We start from the raw sequence: 19,012 nt of genomic DNA, 5'->3' as shown, positions 1-19,012 counted from the left end.
TATGCCCACCAGAATGGATGGATCTTCAAAAGTAACACAGAACATGATCATCAACATTATTCCAAGACAAAGAAACACAAGGAACACAAGATTATACTAGGCTTTAGGTTTGTTAATTCAAGCTATGTGAAACAACATGAAGTTAAAACGTGTTTTTTGGGTGATTTAACATCAAACTATGTTACTGAAAATAGATGAAAATCGCCACAACAATTCATGGAACCATAATCCAATTAAATGCCACCATTTTTGTGATTCAACATTTGACCATTTGGGAATTAATTAAATAACCAAATTTTTTATGGAAAAAAACGAAAGAAAGACTCAACATAACTAACATTTTAACTCAGTAGGGTAAAATTTCCATTTTGAAAAATCCCCTCCCAATAAAAACTAACTGCAAAGTAATTTCCCCTAAAGAAATAGAATAAGTCCCTTAACAGGATATGTTGAATGGATTTAATGAACTGATTCCCGATATTGCAGGCAAAAAAAATTATTTTAATTTAAAAACACTTTTTTTTTATCACCCAGTGGGGCTTGATTACAGATGGCAGAGTCTCAAACGGTGAAGCATGTACAGGTAATTTGATAATCCCATAATTCCAGAGTTTCGGGTAATTCAAAAACATCATGTTATCTCCAAAAAGAATGTAGTTCCCGGATACAGTATATTAAGCCACAATCGACTTTTAAAGTAAAAAAACTTCTTTATCTACATCGAGAAACCAGAAGACTGACTGAGTAGTCATGTGTGGTTATGTTCTGACGATAAAAAAAGAGATTAAAGACGAGGTGCTGCTGTAGCTCATAGATTTAAAGTGTACCTTAATCAATCTAGACCCAACAAGAGCAAAGAACTCCTTTATCTCCAAAACGTGTGAAACCAGCAAAGACATTATGGAGTGCAGAAAGTCTCATCCTAAAATTGTGTTTCTGTGAGGAGGAAACATGTCAAATCGATCCGGTGAGGGAGCTCGGCTGGTAGCAAAACAAATAGTCTTCTAAAATCTGTGCGGAGCCACAGCGCCATTGCAGAGCCAGAGGGGCGTCTGCGGTGTTCCATCATCTTCAGACGTCAGATAGAAACCATTAGATGTGTGTGCGTTGCAGTATCTGGGGAGATCTGGGGCAGGTGAGTATGGATTGAGAGAAGGAAGGGAGGAAGGAATGTATGTGCGAGAGAGATAAAGGTGAAACGCCACAGCACCAGACAGAAGTGGGGGGGGGGGGGAATGAGTGTGCAGACAGAGGAAGAAGATATGGGTTATCACACTTTAACCTGCTGTCTCTGAATACAGCTTATTCTAGAGGAGTATGCAATCAATGGAGGCCGAGAAAGGAGAACAAAAATACTTATGAGTTGACTTTAGGACAAAAGCAGAATGAAAGAAACAGTAAGTAGTAAAATGTTGAATTCAAGGCGTTGTGTACCCAGAAGTGGTGCCACCAGCCGTCAGATCTCTCAGCTACCTTCCTGTTCTCGTCTCTGCCGCTAATCCTGGCTTTCGCTGGACTGATCATTCTTAACAGAGTCCTAAGTGACCTAAGCTGGACAGCAAATCTTTTAAGAGGAGCTGATCTGGAGTTTAAGGTCAAATCCAGTCCTTAGCACGTTCAATGCGCGTGAATTTAAGTCACAAATATATCTCACTGGACGATCATGTGTAGAACATCTGTACATCTGGAAATCCAGTGTAAAGCTGATTTGCACTTTTTTTTTTAAAAGATAAAGCTTTATTAGGGTATGCGGAAAAGAACAACTACGGTGACAAAAATGTAGTACTGTATTTTTCTGACAATAAATCCCCCCAAATTTTTTTTTTATAATTCCCAAGGTTGACTTGTGTATGAATTCTGGTTGTTTTTACTGACCTGGAACCAATTTTAGTACGACTTTGGTAAACTACAAAGCCGCACTGCTCGAAAGACTGTTGGAACATCATGGACACCGTTGTCTGAGGCCCAGCGGAGGGATAAGGTTTTGACGGTTCTGTTTAGCTTAATATGTCTTTTGTACAAAAATTGACCCGTGTCTTGATATCGTGCCTTCTAATCTGGTGTAGCTTATAGTCCAAAAGTTCTGTCCTTTGCCTTTGTATTTATAAGATAACGTTCTATTAAGTAAAAAATATTGGTCGCCAATATGATTTGCTTAATGTTGCAAAAGATTTTTGTCTGGGAAGGTATGAAAATTCATCCAGACTTTGGTATGGGCCGATAAATGAACTCTGGTAAAAACAAAAGTTTTGTTTCACTTGCAAGTAAAAACCTGGGGCAAACTTTCAGTGGAATGTCTCTTAAATCCATTTACCATGTTTTTGTTAACCCGAATAAAGTTTTTCAGTCATCAAAACAAACAAAACATAAAATAATTGGACCCCAGTTTGGTTTTAGGGACACAAGGGTTCATCCGTAGGACAAGTTTTTATGCTTTTATTTAGAAAGGACTATGTAAAATTTAAGAAAAAAAAAAGATGATTTGACTTTAGAGACGGAACATTTAGAGAAGGAGCCATCCCACATCGAAAAAATGTTGTGTTTAAATCCAAACAATAAAAAGCAACAAAATAATAATAATAATAATAATAATAATAAATTTTATTTGTATAGCGCTTTAAATGGCACACAAAGACGCTTTACAACACATGAGCAAAAACAGTTAATAAGAACAGAGCTAATATAATAAAATAATTATTAAAAACATAGAAGACAGATTTAAAGATTAAAAGCTATTTTAAATAGATGAGTTTTAAGTGATTTTTTAAAAACTGGGAGGTCAGTGCAGTCTCTGAGATGTTGGGGCAGAGTATTCCATAGGGTTGGAGCAGCAATGGAGAAGGCCCTGTCTCCCCAATTTCGACGCTTGGTCCGACAGGGGAGAGACAGAAGGTTAGCATCGGACGAGCGCAGAGAGCGGGAAGGGGTGTGACGCTGGAGGAGATCGGTGAGGTATGGTGGGGCCAGGTTATGAAGGGCTTTGAAAGTGATGAGGAGAACTTTGAATTTGATACGCTGATCGATGGGGAGCCAGTGAAGGTCTTGAAGGACGGGGGTGATGTGTTCACGGGAGCGGGTGTGTGTGAGCAGACGGGCAGCAGAGTTCTGAATGTATTGCATCTTATTTATTATTCTGGAGGGTGTACCAAGGAGTATGCTATTGCAATAATCTAATCGGGAGGTAATAAAAGCATGAATGAGGGTTTCAGCAGCAGCAAAGGAGAGGGATGGACGGAGGCGGGCAATATTTTTCAGGTGGAAACAGGCGGACCGAGTGATTTGATTAACATGTTGTTCAAGTGATAGATTTGTGTCAAAGAGAAACCCAAGGTTGCGGATGACTGGTGACGAAGAAAGCGTGGCGTTATTGAAATTTAACTGAAAATTTTGTATGGATTTTGTGATGGTTTTGGGGCCAATTATGATTATGTCGGTCTTATCACAGTTGAGTTTGAGGAAATTGTGCTCAAGCCATGTTTTGATGTCTGTTAGACAGCGGGTGAGTGTGGAATAAGTGGTGGAGCTGATGGATTTGGTGGAGATGTATAGTTGTATGTCATCAGCATAACAGTGAAAATTTAATCCATGTTGTCGGATGATGTCACCAAGGGGAATGAGGTAAAGGATGAAGAGGAGTGGGCCAAGCACTGAGCCTTGGGGAACACCTTGCAACAGAGGAGCTGTGGAGGATGAGCAATTGTTTCCCTTGATAAACTGTTGACGGTTTGTGAGGTAGGACTGAAGCCAGGATAGAGCAGAGCCGGTGATGTTGAGACCGTTCTTGAGACGGGAGAGCAGGATGGAGTGACTGATGGTGTCAAATGCTGCAGTGAGGTCCAGGAGAATGAGGATGGAGAGCTGTCCAGAGTCGGAGGAGAGGAGGATGTCATTTGAGACTTTGAGCAGAGCTGTTTCAGTGCTGTGTTGTTTCCGAAAACCAGATTGAAAGGGTTCAAACAGATTATTTGAGTTTAGGTGTGATTTGAGCTGGGAGGCAACCACTCGTTCAAGTATTTTGGACAGAAATGGCAGGTTGGAGATGGGACGGAAATTTTCAATATTGTCAGGGTCAAGGCCAGGTTTTTTCAGGATGGGGGTTATAGCTGCCAGTTTGAGAGACTGGGGCACAGTACCAGAGGACAGTGAAGAGTTAATTATTGTTGTGATGAGTGGAGAGATGATAGGACAGCAACCTTTTACAATGTGGAGGGAATGGGGTCCAGAGTGCAGGTGGAGGCTTTGATAGCTATCAGCTGCTTGCCGATTTCCACAGAGGAGACTGGAGAGAATTCAGAGAGCTGCAGACTGGAGGAAGGGGCTAAAGTTTCTGGAGGGGGGTCTGGATTTGGAGTGAGGGAGCTGTAGATTGTGTCGCTTTTGGATTGGAAGTGGGACAGGAAGGAGTTGCACTTTGCCACGGTAAAAGATGTAGAGGAGTTATCATTAGGCTTCAGGATTTTGTTTATGGTGGAAAACAAAGTTTTTGGATTATTGGAGTTGGTATGAATGATGTTGGAAAAATAGGATGACCGGGCAGTATTGAGGGCATTCTTGTACTGGTGAGTGAAATCCATGTACATCTGGAGATGTACAGTTAGTCCAGTTTTGTGATGTAGTCTCTCAAGCTGTCGTTTGCGGGATTTCATGGTGCGGAGTTCAGTGGTGTACCAGGGTGCTGTGTGGGTGAAGGAAACATTTTTCGTTTTAGTGGGAGCCAACTGGTCAAGACAGGAGGAGAGGGTGCTGTTGTAGAAGTTTACATGTTCGGTAGGATTGTTAGACTGGGGAGGAGGAGAGACGGACAATTTAGCAGCAAGGGAGGCTGACAGTACATCAGGAGAGACAGATTTGAGGTTACGAAAGGTTATTTTACGCTTGATTATAGGTGCAGGGAGAGAAAATTCAATGTCCAGGCTTATGGCTAGGTGATCGGATATATGAAGATTTTGACTGGAAAGATTGTAAACCGAGATGCCAGCTGTGCAGATGAGATCCAAAATGTGACCATGAATGTGAGTGGGGAAATCGACATGTTGAATGATGTTAAAACACTGCAGTAAATCAAAGAAATCTGAGGCAGGTTTAGATTGTGAGTCATCAATATGAAAATTGAAGTCACCAATAAGGAGGATGGATGGTGATATGGCAGAGAGTTGGGTCAGAAAATCAGTCAGATCAGAGAGGAAAGTGGCGTTTGGTTTGGGAGGTCGATAGATTACAGCGGTGACAAGGGGGGTGGGGCCAGGTAGTTTAAAGACTGTATGTTCAAAGGAGTCTGTTTTTGGCATGGAGATGGCAGTGATTTTAATGTCCTTTTTATAAATGACAGCGGTACCCCCACCACGGCCATCCGTGCTGGCATTTTCAATGTAGGTGTATCCTGAAGGAGTGGCTTGGTTGAGGCAGAAGTAATCCAGAGGTTTATGCCAGGTTTCAGTTAAACAGAGAAAATCAAGTTTTTTGTCCGTGATAAGTTCATTTAAGATGAGAGCCTTTTTGTTGAGGGAGCGGGTGTTGAGAAGACAGAGTTTAACAGAACGCTGCTTTGTGATTGGCTGAGAGTGACGAGGGAGGGGACGCAGATTGGCAAGATTCCTATGCCTTTTGTTGTGATGACGTAGAGGGGAAATCTGTGGACGGCGACATGACCAGAGAGATGGGATACTATTCGGGGATGCCAAACTGTAGGAAAATGAACGTCCAGACCCGCGGTGTTGAAGACGGCGATGTGAAACAGTTTCATGAGAAGGCGGGCGGCAGTTGTTCAAACAGAGAGCAGAGGTGGAGTATTGCTGCAGAAACATGCTCTTCTGGCAGACCGGAGTTAGCGCTGGGCTAACGCTAGCGGGTGTATTTACAAGTCCGTGTAAAATCCAGATAGTCTGTGGAGAAGTTGTCCAGATGAAGAGCAGTGAGACAGCAGGTAAAATCCCCGGCATATAATGCATAGCAGCCGTAAAGTCCAAGAGGATCCGTAGAGAGATGACGAGGACGCCGCACCGGCGAAGTTAACTCACTGAAGTTAGTTAGAAGCTGGCTAACTGGCCAGGCACGGATGTATTGCCCTGGGCTGTGAAACACTGGAATGGATTAATCCCAGGAAAACACAATCACACGGGTTGAGACGTGCTGATGGTTTCAGTGAGGGAGTGTCCCGATGATGAGGGAGAAAACAGCAGGAGGACATATTAAGAGAATAAAAGGGCAAATGAAAGACTGCCTTACCCGAAGGTTTTTATTTTGTTTCTATTGTGCATGTTTTATGTAAATTGAGCTTCATAATTTACCACTCATCAACAATGAACCCCATCAAAAATAAATTTAGGGTTATTTCTCGGTGGAGGCACTTTCACATTTATATCCCATTAGGGTTCACTTACTTAGATGGTTGGCTTTGCTGTGTGAGAACACCCTTAAACTAGGGCTGGGCAATATGTATAATTCGATTATATTCATTCATTTTCTTAACCATTTTTCCCTTTTGGGGTCACAGGCCTGCCGGAGCCTATCCCGGCCACTTGTGGGTGAAGGCAGGGGACAACCTGGACAGGTCGCCAGTCTGTTGCAGGGTAGAATGTCCACAAACACACACCCATTCACTCTCACACTCAAACCTAGGGACAATTAAGAGTTGCCAATTAACCTATGAAGCATGTTTTTGGACGGTGGGAGGAAGCCGGAGACCCTGGAGAGAACCCACGCATGCACGGGGAGAACATGCAAACTCCACACAGAAAGGACCCCCGTTGATGTTGTTTTTTCATGTCCCCCAGCCGGGACTTGAACCGGAGGCCTTCTTGCTGTGAGGCAAGAGCGCTAACCACTGCGCCACCGTGCAGGCCGATTATATATATAATCGATATAATATATAATTCGATTTCCGATTTCTTTACCGACACCGACCCCCCCAACCCCCCACCCCCCCAAACACACTTAAGGAAAGCAAAAACGGCAGACAACTGTAACCCCCATTTCTGGGATAAATAATAAATAAATGAACACACTTTTGGAATCAAAGTCCCAGCTGTGTTTTGAGTCACACTTTGTTGTCTAGACTAAAAGGAGACAAACATTCACCATGAGAGTAGCACCATTTTCTAAAGGATTAACAATACAGCTCATATCTGGGGTCTAAGGTTTTAATTAAATTAATAAACCCTGTCTTCTCCACGGTAATATATGGGTACCATGTCTTTGGCTATATGCAAAGCGACGGCTTCAGTGATTGTTCTCCACCGTGCCCTTTTTCTAGGGATGTTGCCCCGAGCCCCGGTATTGAACGAGCCCCGGGGCAACATTCTTCAAGACCGCAGTACCCGTAAGATCTGACCTCAACGGTCCTGCTATTGGGACTTGAGAAGTCCCTTTTTTTTTGGTGTCCCACAAGATATAAACTAGAGCTGTGATGGTGTGGGATTTTTGATCACTGCTGATGAAGCACCAGGAATCGGTCAAACCAGAAAAATGAGCTGCTGGATGACCTCCGTTGTTGTTGTTAACTTCACATTGCATGCGTCATGACGGTCGAATGAAACACTCACCTGAATTGCCTGGACCTAAATGGACGTGTTAATATTTTCTCCATTAAATCTCCATAAAATCTCTCTAAAGTGATGCTTACGTTGAAAACCAAAGCTTAGATGTAATTTTGATCCCCTAGGTCACACAAATCAATGAGCACTTCCTTTGTGGTCGATACATGCTAGCCTCTATCACAGCCTCAGGCCACTGATAACTGATGCCACTCCAACGTAAGCTATTAGGTTTCTGGCTCTACGAGAAAAAAGACAAAAACAAAAAAACAAGAGTCACTCCATGTAATAGCAGCTCTCCTCACCTGTCAATCACAAAGATTTCCGCCAGCCAGACGGCTTCATATACAAAAATGGCACATCAGTCACTTCCCCTTTAGACCTCACAGAGGAAAAAGGGTGCATGAACTTGCATCACGTAGCTCCACTGCCTGCACTGCGGGGGTGCTCCTGATCAGCTAAGCTGCTGGATTTCTAATCAGATATTTCCAATTAACCTCCCTCATGCTGAGTCTGAGAACTGATATCGAGAAAAGAGTAGGTACAGACATGATCCCGTCAGACTTCCTTCAAAATCACCAGTTTTCTTTAAATTAACCCCCCCCCAAAACCTAGTCTAGTTTTTCAAACAAGTACTTTTGCAAGTGTTTGTCTTTATTCGTTTAAAATCCACTCTGATCATCTTTTGATATATATTCTCACCATTCTTAGTGGTCTTTTAATAATCACTACGCCGTTTTTAGGCCAGATCAAATCACCCATGTCATTTTCTAGGACATATTTTCTGCAGAGTGGCAGATGTGTATCAGAAGTTCATCTGTAAGCAGGAATGGGTTATATTTTATTGTTGATAATATTTTTGAGTCAATATTAGTATCTTTTTGGTTTCTTGGATCCCACTGGCATCTCCTTCCTTCATGTTGGTATTGAATAAGCCCACCCCACTTCCCATCACCCATCTGTTTACACTCTCACCAGCTAGCTTACAGCCCCATAAAACCCCCAAATAACATTAGCGGAGAAATAGCGAGCAATATCTAAGCTATCCAGCCTTACAGTTTTGAAGACACACATGGATATATTTGTCTACAACTGGATGCATTAGAATAGAGCGGAGCAAGGAGCTTGTGGCCCATCGATTGTAGCGTCTACGTCACTGTTACAATCTTTTTCCAACTGCATTTTTCATCTGCTCCTTATTCACAATGATTTTAATAACAAAACACTCAGAAATGCAATTTAAAGCTAATTTTCTTTATATATATATATGGCCTCCAAATAGAGAAAAATGCCACAAGAATGTGTTAAAACATTATTTTCATTGGATTATTTGAGTTGTTTGCCTTCAATTTTGGGGGTTGATTTGTAATTTTCTAAGCCTTTGGAAACTGCAAAAAAAAAAAAAGAAACATCCTCATCTTCTTTCGATCTGTAAGAAGGACATTAGCAGTTCCCAGCCAAACAAGCCAATGAAACAAATATTTCATGTCAAGCCAAATTGAAATAAGGGTCATTAAAAATTCAGCTTAGCTGATAATCATTCAGCCATTCTGGGGAGAATCTTCTTGCTTCTTTGCCTCCCCCCACTCAGTTGCCTGTCTCCACATTAGACATGGCTAGAGACAGGCAATTACAGGATATTGGTTTGTACGGCAACCCGATCCAATGGGCATCACAAGACTATCTCTGTGTGTGGAAAAAAAAGTAGGTAGGATATTTTCATTCAGACAAAACAAATTAGATGACCAGACGGTCTTCATTTTCTGTGAAGGCTTGCTGAATGGGAACATACAATGGTTCCTTGGCTTTGGCTGTTCGCTTTCAGAAGCTAAGGCCTCTATAATGTATGAAACAAGCATTTTTGAGAGCTTTTTTTTTTGTTGACAATTTGACATGATTTATGGAGGGTGTGGTGAAAAGGTCTATGACACGCTTTGATGGAAATACAACAAGAATTAGCTAAAACTGCTGTTTTCTCTCCACTGTGGGGGGGGGGGGGGACACATTTTCTAGAGGCTTGTGTTCAGGGGGTGGGGGGAAAGCAGTAGCACAGCCTGAGGTGTAACACAGATACTACACAATAAATTATCAACATAGAAGCAGAAATACACAATTCTGCTCCAAAACATGAATTCTCTGGGATAAAGTTTTACATTTTACATCAAATTAGCATCAGATTAACATTACTTATTCGCCAAACCAACCAGCAAATTCAGGCTATAAATACTCAAACAGACACATTAAATTTGTTGTCAAAATATTTTAGAAAGTAAAAACAATGGGGTCAAATTGAATTAGCTTAACTTTTTGTGCTAGCTATTGCTAATTGGCTCAACCCTACTAGCAAACAGATCTCTGTATGGCCCGCAAACACTACCCCCCTTCGCCCTCACTGCCTGCCTCTCCGCACCACCTTCCCGCTGTTCACACCACCCACCTTTAGCCCGACCTCACTTGTGCCCACCTCCAACTCCCCTTTTTCTTTCTGTAAGGCTGTCTGTGCTGCATGTGACTCCATGTGGCTAAAAGTGCCAGCATTGCTATCAGCATCATTAACTGTCTCAGAAAAACACATTCCTTAAGATGCTAAGAATACTGTGCTAGTTATGCTAATGTGGCTAAAAGTGTTAGCATTGCAATTAGCATCAACAACTGACTGAGAAAAGCACATTGCCTAAGGTTCTAATACTGGTAAGAGCTTGATGTAAAATGACCTTTTTTTTAAATGGCGGCTTTTCTGTTTCATATCCATAGCAACCATTATATGTTTTGGTCGCTTGGGAATACCGAACAGATCAACACAAGTTTCAGAAGAATCGGCAAAAGTAAACTTTTGGACTTCCTTAGCAAAGGAGGTTTTTTGCTAACCATGCCCACATCCCTTATATGTTTGTAGCCAGTGTTATATCTGTTTGTTCAGTTCTAAAGATGGATGCATGCATTAAAATTTCACAGTATTCCGTTGAAAAAAAAATTCAAAATTTGCTTAATTTGGTTAACTATTAGTAAAAATGGTGAAAAATAATGTTCTCTGACAAAAGTTAAGTTTATAAACAATGTGATGGGACAGCACTAAACAAAATCAGCATCTTCAATGCTATACCTTCCCAAAAGGAAAAAAATATTGCTTTTAAAAAGCATTGTTGAAATATAAAGATGACATCCAAACAAAATAGCTAATTATAAGAATACTGTGACGTTAATAAGAGATGACCCATAAAACGCCTTCCGTCATGGCTCAATCCATGTTTATGGGTGTCGTCATACTGTAATTTAGTGGTGAATGAAATGTACACCAATCCCATCATCATGTGTCATAATCCAGGTAGATTTTGCTGACCTCCATGTGGAGCGTACACCATCAAACAGCTTTGACACAGCTTGATAGTTGACCACTATTTCTTCGTACTCTATATCATTTTTATAACAGGCTTTTTGGTTTTTGCCCTTCTCCATGGGTGATTTTTTTGTCTGCAGACAGAACAGAAAGGGCTCAATCTCTGCAGAAGAACCAATTACAACCCAGTAGGCTTAGCCTTACCATGGTCCTGCAGCTAGCGGCGTTAAGAAATCATGAGTATAATGGTGGAATGGGCCTCGGGGCCCCCTCTCAAACAACCTGCTAATCCCCTGTGGAGTATAATATAAGGGAGGAGGGGTGAATTTGAGGGTAACAAGGCAAGGCATACGCCCAGACAATGAGTCCACCCCTGACACGCGCCACCACCTTTGGCCCACCCCTCTAGCCCACAGCATCCCATCAACCTCAGCGACATCATCCCAAGGGAGGTTTAAAAAAAAAAAAAGTATACCAAAGGAGAACAGAAGAGACCCTAGTTGGATGTTGGTCCACCGTCTCAATCAGCCATCAAGCAGGAAGATCCATCCAACCCACAGCTTCATCCAGCCTTTATCTAATGCCACTGGCCTGTTTTTCTCCACAGAAATGGCTATATCGAGCTTTTCCAACCCACCACTGGCAGGGAATTCAATTGGCACGCAAACATAACAGAAGCAGCTCGTTTCATTGGTTTAATTACTTGTCCAAATTATGATGAGCAATGACATGCTTGATCGGTTGAATCAAAAGGGCCTTAATGAGAAAAAGGAGTCTTACTGTGTCTGCCGTCTTTTGCCTCTAAACATGGCAAAATTCAGCCGCAAGTGATCTGTAGAATCAGTGAGCGAGTCAAAGTGTGTTTGTGTCATGTGCAGCAATTTCTCTACATAATATTTTATAAGCCTACAGAGCACTGGAAAGACATTTTCTAGAAACATTTTGACTTTTTTGTGTATCTATTCAACTACTTTCGATGAACTACTTTTCAACACTAATATTATGTCTGTAAACACTGTAAACATCTTCAATGAGTGTCTTTGATGTACAAATAATTCTCCCTCTTTGTTAATTCAAATGCCTTAGTACCACAAGACTGGAATGTCTTTTTTAAGGATCAATTACTTACATAATTTCATAAAACCTTAAAAGTCATCGTCATTAAAAGCGCTTAAGCGTTAATAATGTGTCCAGTGGAGGGTTTATAGGTGCCGTGAGCAAATGGAGGTTATGATATCTGTTTGCTTTGGGTCCATTCACGTTTCATGAACAGTCGAAGCATCTATCGTCCCCAAGTACCCGAGATTCGACATCAAACACTGCAGCCTTCAAATTAGGAGGACATTCTGATTTTATCCTTATTTGGCTGGAGATCCAATTTTCCTGCAAGGATCAAATAAGTTCCCGCTCATTTTAGTCGACCAGCCTCTCTATTAAGAAATGACAAAGTGTTAATTGAAAATACTTGATGAAAATTACATTTAAAATAACTAAAACCTTGACTTGATTGTCTGGTATTAATATGTAGAGGTGGTAGATATTCTACTGTTAAGTTAAACTTATTGGAAAGACATGATAATAATATGCTATAGAAGATTCAGGAGTAAGTAAATGATGATTTCAGAAATTAGCTGGGGAGAAAAATCTAAAATTTAGTATAAAGAAGAAAAGTAAGTTTCAAACAAGAACATTCTCAAAGAGTTGAGAAGAAGATACAGAGGGACCAGAGCCGGCGCAAAGTTAAAAGCAAAGACCCTTGCCAAAAAGGAACGTAGCCGGAGATACAAGCCATCAGTTCCTTATATGATTAAGGGCAGTGTAAACGCCTTACCGAATAAGACAGATGAACCGTTTGCATTGGTTGGGAGTCAAAGAAACTAGAGTGCTGCTTATTTATGCTGACAGAGACTTGCCAAACAGCTAACACACCTTACATCAATGTGGTGCTGTCCGGTTTCTCGTTTGTACGAGCTGACAGAGACACCGCGACCTGCGGAAAAACTAAAGGAGGTGGCCTCATATTGTACATCAACAATAAGTGGTGTAACCCTGAACATTTTACCATGAAAAAGACTATATGCTGCAGAGACTGTGAGCTTTTAGCCATTACCATCAGTCCGCATTACCTACGTTGGGAGCTTACGCATGTCCTGGCTGTCTGTGTTTACATGGAAACAGAGGCCGTGGTTAACACAGTGGCGGAGCTCCAAACGCGGTAGCCGGAGGCACTCGTGGTCATCTCAGGGGACTTTAACCATGTCCCCCTGGATTTCACGCTATCAACCATGCATCAATATGTACAGTATACTGTCCCACTCATGGTTATGGCACTATTGATTTGTTTTACGTCAACATCAAAGATGCTTATCAAGCCACGTCTCTTCCCTCCGGCAAATCAGATCATGTCCTGGTTTACTTACAACCTACATACACACTCCTAGTGAAGAGGCAACCTGCAACAACATGAACAGTGAGGAGGTGGATACCTGGGGCGGAGGAGGAGCTCAGGGGCTATTTTTTAAGCACTGACTGGAAGTTGGTGCTGGACCATTATGGAGAGGACATTGAGGGAGCAACTCAGTACATGAACTTCTGCATGGACATTGTTGTACCCACAAAGAAAGTGCACTGTTTGGCTAATAATAAACCCTGGATCACTAGGTGAGTGAAGAGGGTTCTTACTAAAAAGAAGAAAAATGATCAATGAGATGAGAAAGGTAAAGACAAAATTGAGGAACTGTTTGAGAAAAGCCAGAGAGAGCTTTAAGGAAACGGTTGAGGATACCCTCGGACGATACAGCCATTGTGGCCTGCATAACAGGGGGAGAGGAGGGAGTGAGTACAGGCGGCCTGGAGCAAAAGAATCAGCTGCAGCTGAATGTCCAGAAAACCAAATAAATGGTCCTGGACTTCAGGACACAGCCTCCAACACCTCGACCCATATACAGGGAGACAGTGTGGTGGAGATGGTACAGTCCTATAAGTACCTGGGGGTTGTGTTGGATAACAAGCTGGACTAGACCACCAATACAGACCCCCTTTACAAGAAGAGGTTGTACTTTCTTCGAAGGCTGCGCTCATTTAACAGCTGCTCCCAACGGCTGCACATGTTCTATCAGTTTGTGGTAGCAAGTGCCCTCCTCGATGGTGTGGTGTGCTGGTAAGAAGAACATCTACTGGCTGAACAAATTAATCCATAAGGTGAGCTCCGTGGTTGGACTGAAACTGGCCCCAAAGAAGGACATGGCGGAGCAGAGGACTTTGTTTAAGTTCAGGGCCATTGTGACCAATCCCTGACACCCGCTGCACCAGGCCTTAACCGGGAAGAGGAGCGTGTTCAGCAGCAGACTACTGTCCCACAGACAGACTGAGAAAGTATTTTGTCCCCCGTGCTAGAAGACAGTACAGCTCCCTGAGTGAGCTTCAAAAGTTGAGAACCTCATTAAATTTTAATTTTTGACATTTCTATGGTTTTATTGTATTAGATTTTAATTTCTAAATATGGATATATTATGGATATATTATATATTTTAAATAATATTTTACTATTTCTAACTAATAGATTTCAATATAGGTGTGAAGCCCATCGAGACGACTGTTGTTGTGAATTTGGGCTATACAAATAAAATTGAATTGAATTGAATTGAATAGGTGTTTTTACGGCTTTATTATTTTTATTGTATATTTTATAGTGTGTGGTGAATGCAAGAAGCTGGCCACTGTTTAATTTCCTTCTGGATTAATAACGCTTCTTCTTCTTCATTATGACATCATAATTTGGGGGAAATTTGGAAATGTTGGGCTTCTGTAAAGGCTAATTTAAGATTTTGTCCAGATTGAACTATTCTCTTTTCACTAATCTTTCTCTCAAACTTTCAATTTTTTATGCTAGTTTCCTAAACGTTGATGTATAATACATTGGAGGGATAACCTTTGACCTCACTGTAGTGTTGGCAGGTACACTTACTGAAATTCCACTCCCAAGTCCAAAAAAGTTTTGAAAATGGCAAGTAGGCGGGACAAAGTAAAGCTTGTAGCTGTGTTGGGTTTCACTCATTGGCAAACCTGCCTTGTAATCAAAAATAGCTCTAAAAAAAGATCATCAAAAAAGATTCGGAAACCAGATTGTACATACCTTTATATTTTTAGGTGTAAAGCTAACATTTTTAACATGGGAGTCGAGAGAGAATTGCTCCCTTCTGCAGCCTCCCTCTACAGGTTTTTTAAGGAACTGCGACATCTAGTATTTCCTACCAATGTGGGTGATTGCTTTCAACTACTCCACCCATCTATTTTTCTAATCTTTTAATGCAATTTTTCAAGATTCAGATTTTTATAACTTTGTACTTACACACACAACCTCACTAAGTTCTGTAATAGATACAATATTTTCGTAGTATCAAACAGCAGGTGATACTTCCACCCCTATGATTACAGGTAATGTTTCTCTGTACAGTTTATTTTCACAAGCTTTTCAAAGTAAAATTAAACAAATTGCTGAAAAGTTTGACTCCAACAGTCCTGCTCATTGAAACACTAAAAAACCTCAAACAGCTTATGGATGTACTTGATCCAACAAAATGAATGAAGTCCTCTCAGAGACTCGAACTAATCGTCAACCCATTTGACCTCAGCCTAAAGGACCCTTTTTCATTGTGTCTGCGTGTCGCGGATAATGAAACTAGAATTTCATAACGGGGAGAAAAAACCCTTGTTCCTTCCTCCAAAAGCAACAGAAGAACCAAAGTCCTGCCAATCCGTCAGAAATAAATCACAGCCAATTAAAAGAGTTTTACCGCTGTTATTGCAGGGAGAAAAATGGGTAAAGAAGTTTAATCTAATTAACCGGACACCATCTAGCAGTTTGGGGACAATGGCTAGTGTGTAGCTTTGGAAATAAATTTCCCCTCTTTATCCGGCCAAGTGAACTCTGACAGCATGGTGTGGGTTTAAGTAGCTAAATGGAATAAATCCATTTGCCCCTATTAAAATATAGAGGCTAGGCATGGAGAGGACTCCGTCCAATACAGGATTAAATAGAGGGTGACTGCAAAGGGACAGTTGTCAGATGTTTGGAGTTTAAATAGAGGAGGAAGGGAAACAAGTCCACATCAGGGGAAAATTTTGCAAAGCAATCAAGTGACCTGACCACAGACGGTGACCAGAGGGAGGGGCACAAGGTTGGTTCTAGATTTAGGGAGCCGCACTGCCTTCTGGGCATTGTGGAGAGGTGGAACGGTGAGGAACGTTTTGTGTTATTCATAGTCTTATTACACAACAGCATTGGTACAGAGTGGAACTAGAGCATACAAAAATGACTTTTTTTCATGATGATGGTTCTGTTATTTTGAAAGGTTTTCAAAGCCAAGCGAAGAAGAGATGAGTCCTTGAATCAGACTCTGCCTTTGTATGAGAGAACTTGAGGAGTGAACTTCAAGACTTGTGAACGATGTCAGTTTGTTTCACTTTAAGACGAAAAATGTATTTCACTTTTAAAAAAAACAGTTACACATTTGACTTGTAACTAAAGACTTGAGCCATGACTTGATCTTGACATCAAAAATTTTAAACTTTGACTTCGACTTATGGTCACAGATTAGAGACATGAAATGTATTTGCAAAAAGAGACTTTAGACTTGACTAGTCCTTGTGACTAAAGACTAGCAACCAGGGACTTTAGTCTTGACTTGGATTTGTATTTGAACATTATTGGGAAATTTGAACATTATTGTGCACTTGTGACCAGAGACTTGTCTTGGACTTATACACAAGGACCAAAAACATTACATGGACTTGCGACTAAAGACTTTAGCCTTAACTCCTACTTTTGATTAAAGATTTGAGCCTTGACTAGTACTTGTATCTAAAGACTTGAACATTTTCTTGTACTTGTAATTAAAGACTAGACTTGGACTTATAATCGAAGACCAGAGAGATAAAAATAAACTTGCGGCTAGAGACTTGAGTCTTGATTTGGATTTCTAGCAAAAAATGTGAACAATGTCATGCACTTGTGACCAGAGACTTGACTTGGATTTATAGACAAAGACCAAATACATCAAATTAATTTGCGACTTAAGACTTGAGCCATGACTTGTACTCTTGATTAAAGACTTCAGCTTCGACTAGTACTTGTAACTAAAGATTTGAGCATTTTCTTGCACTTGAAACTCAAAGTTTCAAGTGCAAGACTCATAGTCATAGTCAAAGACCAGAGACATAAAACTGAACTTGTGACCAAAGATGTGACTTAGAATTGTGACTGTGGACTTGAATAAAACGTTTGGGACATGAATTGGACTTGTAACTGAAGACTTGCACTTCATGTGTCTGAATAAAGACATCAGTCTTGACATGGACTTGTGAATTGAGCTTGGGACTACAGACTTTAATCCTCGAATGAGACCGTGTCCAACCACGAATACCTTGATACTGTTGGTGGCTGATACAATATAAGTTGGACTTATTACTAAAGACTCACACTTAGGGTTGCGACTAAAGAACCAAGACCTGACTTGTGCACTTGTGACTTGACATTTGTCTTGTACCTGCAGATGCTACAAAAGCCTTGTTTTCCCCAGGACTGCTGTGGCATGTGGGGGCCTCAGCATCACATACGGAGCAGGATGAAATCCCGGGGGAATGGCATTATGGGACATTAAGCCTCTCAGCGGACGGGACTCAATGAGCTCCCCCTTTATACTAGTATATTAAAAAAAAAAACTACAACAGCCAGAGAGGAAATAACTACCACCACAGGATGAGGAGCGCGCGGGTTTTCTCGCAACATTTGGCTCGCGCTCGTGCTGTTTGTCTCACTTCGGTGTTTTTGATCCCGAGCCCCCCGACTGTCTGGAACAATGCACCGCAGGATGCACTGGTTTCCAGGACCTCTGCGGGTCCCAAACGACCCCAAGCTGCCTTCACGTGATCATTTGGGGTCGTTTTTTTAAAAAGATAATACAGGTTTGGGGGTAATATTAGAATGAAACAATATCTCAGATGAAGAAAAAAACACAGAGATGGGATTCGACAGGTCACACTGTGACAATGAGCCAAAAAAAAAAAAAAAATAGCCAAAGCAGATGCGAGGAAAGCAGAGGTCGGACATTTACGTTGCTGTAAATGTGGCATTCACGCACGCGCTTCGGAAAGATGCTGCCGCTTAATTTCGCGTGAATAAAATCAACCACTGTCAAGTTCGAGCTACAAAATAAAAAATAAAATCAAATAAACCATCCACCCCAAGCACAAGCTCACCTCTTCAAAGCACAACCACCAGTCGGGCTGCGAACCGAGTTTTTACAACCAAAAAAATAATAATAATAAACGGTTCAAAAATGTGAACTTACCGACGCCGTATTTCTCCTGTTCCGTAGGTATCCACATGCTTACGGTCGGCGCATTTAATAAGTCAGAATAGCAGCGAAATGCGGGCTCTGCGGTGTGTGTAACGCATTCTATTGGTGTGCGTGGCTCCGCTCTGTACGAGGCATTGTTTAGGTTACAAGAAGGAGAAAGCGGCGTCGCTGCCGCCGCGGCTGCTGCTCGCAACGGTACTGAGGCGTGATGCGTTCATGGGCAGTTGGAAACCTGAATTTTTTTCAATTTTCACCTTTTTTTAAACTAGTTGTTTTAAAACGTCACTTAAAACATTTGATTGATATGTATACAGCCTTTATAAAGACTTTGTTTTTAGGTTTGAAAATCTGTTTATTCTGTTACTGAGGTGTAAATACAGTTTGACTCAATGAAGTTGTTTTCCAGTAATAACTACAAAAAAAACGAAATAATTTGATTTTATTTACTCTTTTTGTAAAAGAAAATTGTGTCGTTATAACTTAATTTTTACAAAAATTGTTTTTTCTATCTTTTGTTTTTTTTTTGTGTGTGGGTTTTAACTTTTTCTTGTTGCATTTTTCTGATGATGGAGGACATATAATAATGTAATTAAGCTCAAAGTTTCATTTCTATGTATTTCTTTAATATAATCGTCGCAAATAAGGAAAATTCTGGTTGAAAAAGACTGTATATATGATGTAAAAAACACGCTGGGTAGACCATAAGCTCCCTGCTGCGCTCCATTCTGAGTCATCCACTACTAGACGACTAGATCCACGTACATCTTTGTTATCCTCGTCTG

At 41.1% G+C, this 19,012-nt stretch overlaps 1 protein-coding gene across 4 annotated transcripts in view; it reads right to left on the bottom strand.

Moving 5' to 3' along the window:
* Positions 1-18,446, bottom strand: part of dock4 (dedicator of cytokinesis 4) — a 152,657-nt gene extending 134,211 nt beyond the window's left edge. For all 4 annotated transcript variants that reach the window (XM_011490916.3, XM_020714319.2, XM_020714318.2 and 1 more), the window contains exon 1: positions 18,222-18,446. In XM_011490916.3, the coding sequence (XP_011489218.1) occupies positions 18,222-18,258 (37 nt within the window). In that variant the 5' untranslated portion in view covers positions 18,259-18,446. The remainder of the gene's footprint in view (positions 1-18,221) is intronic.
* Between the last annotated feature and the right edge of the window lie 566 nt (positions 18,447-19,012).

This window comes from Oryzias latipes, chromosome 23 (genome assembly GCF_002234675.1).
Source record: "Oryzias latipes chromosome 23, ASM223467v1".
NCBI classification, from domain to species: Eukaryota; Metazoa; Chordata; class Actinopteri; order Beloniformes; family Adrianichthyidae; genus Oryzias; species Oryzias latipes.
Note: the sequence above shows the minus strand (reverse complement) of the source record. Positions and strands in the feature narration are given on the sequence as shown.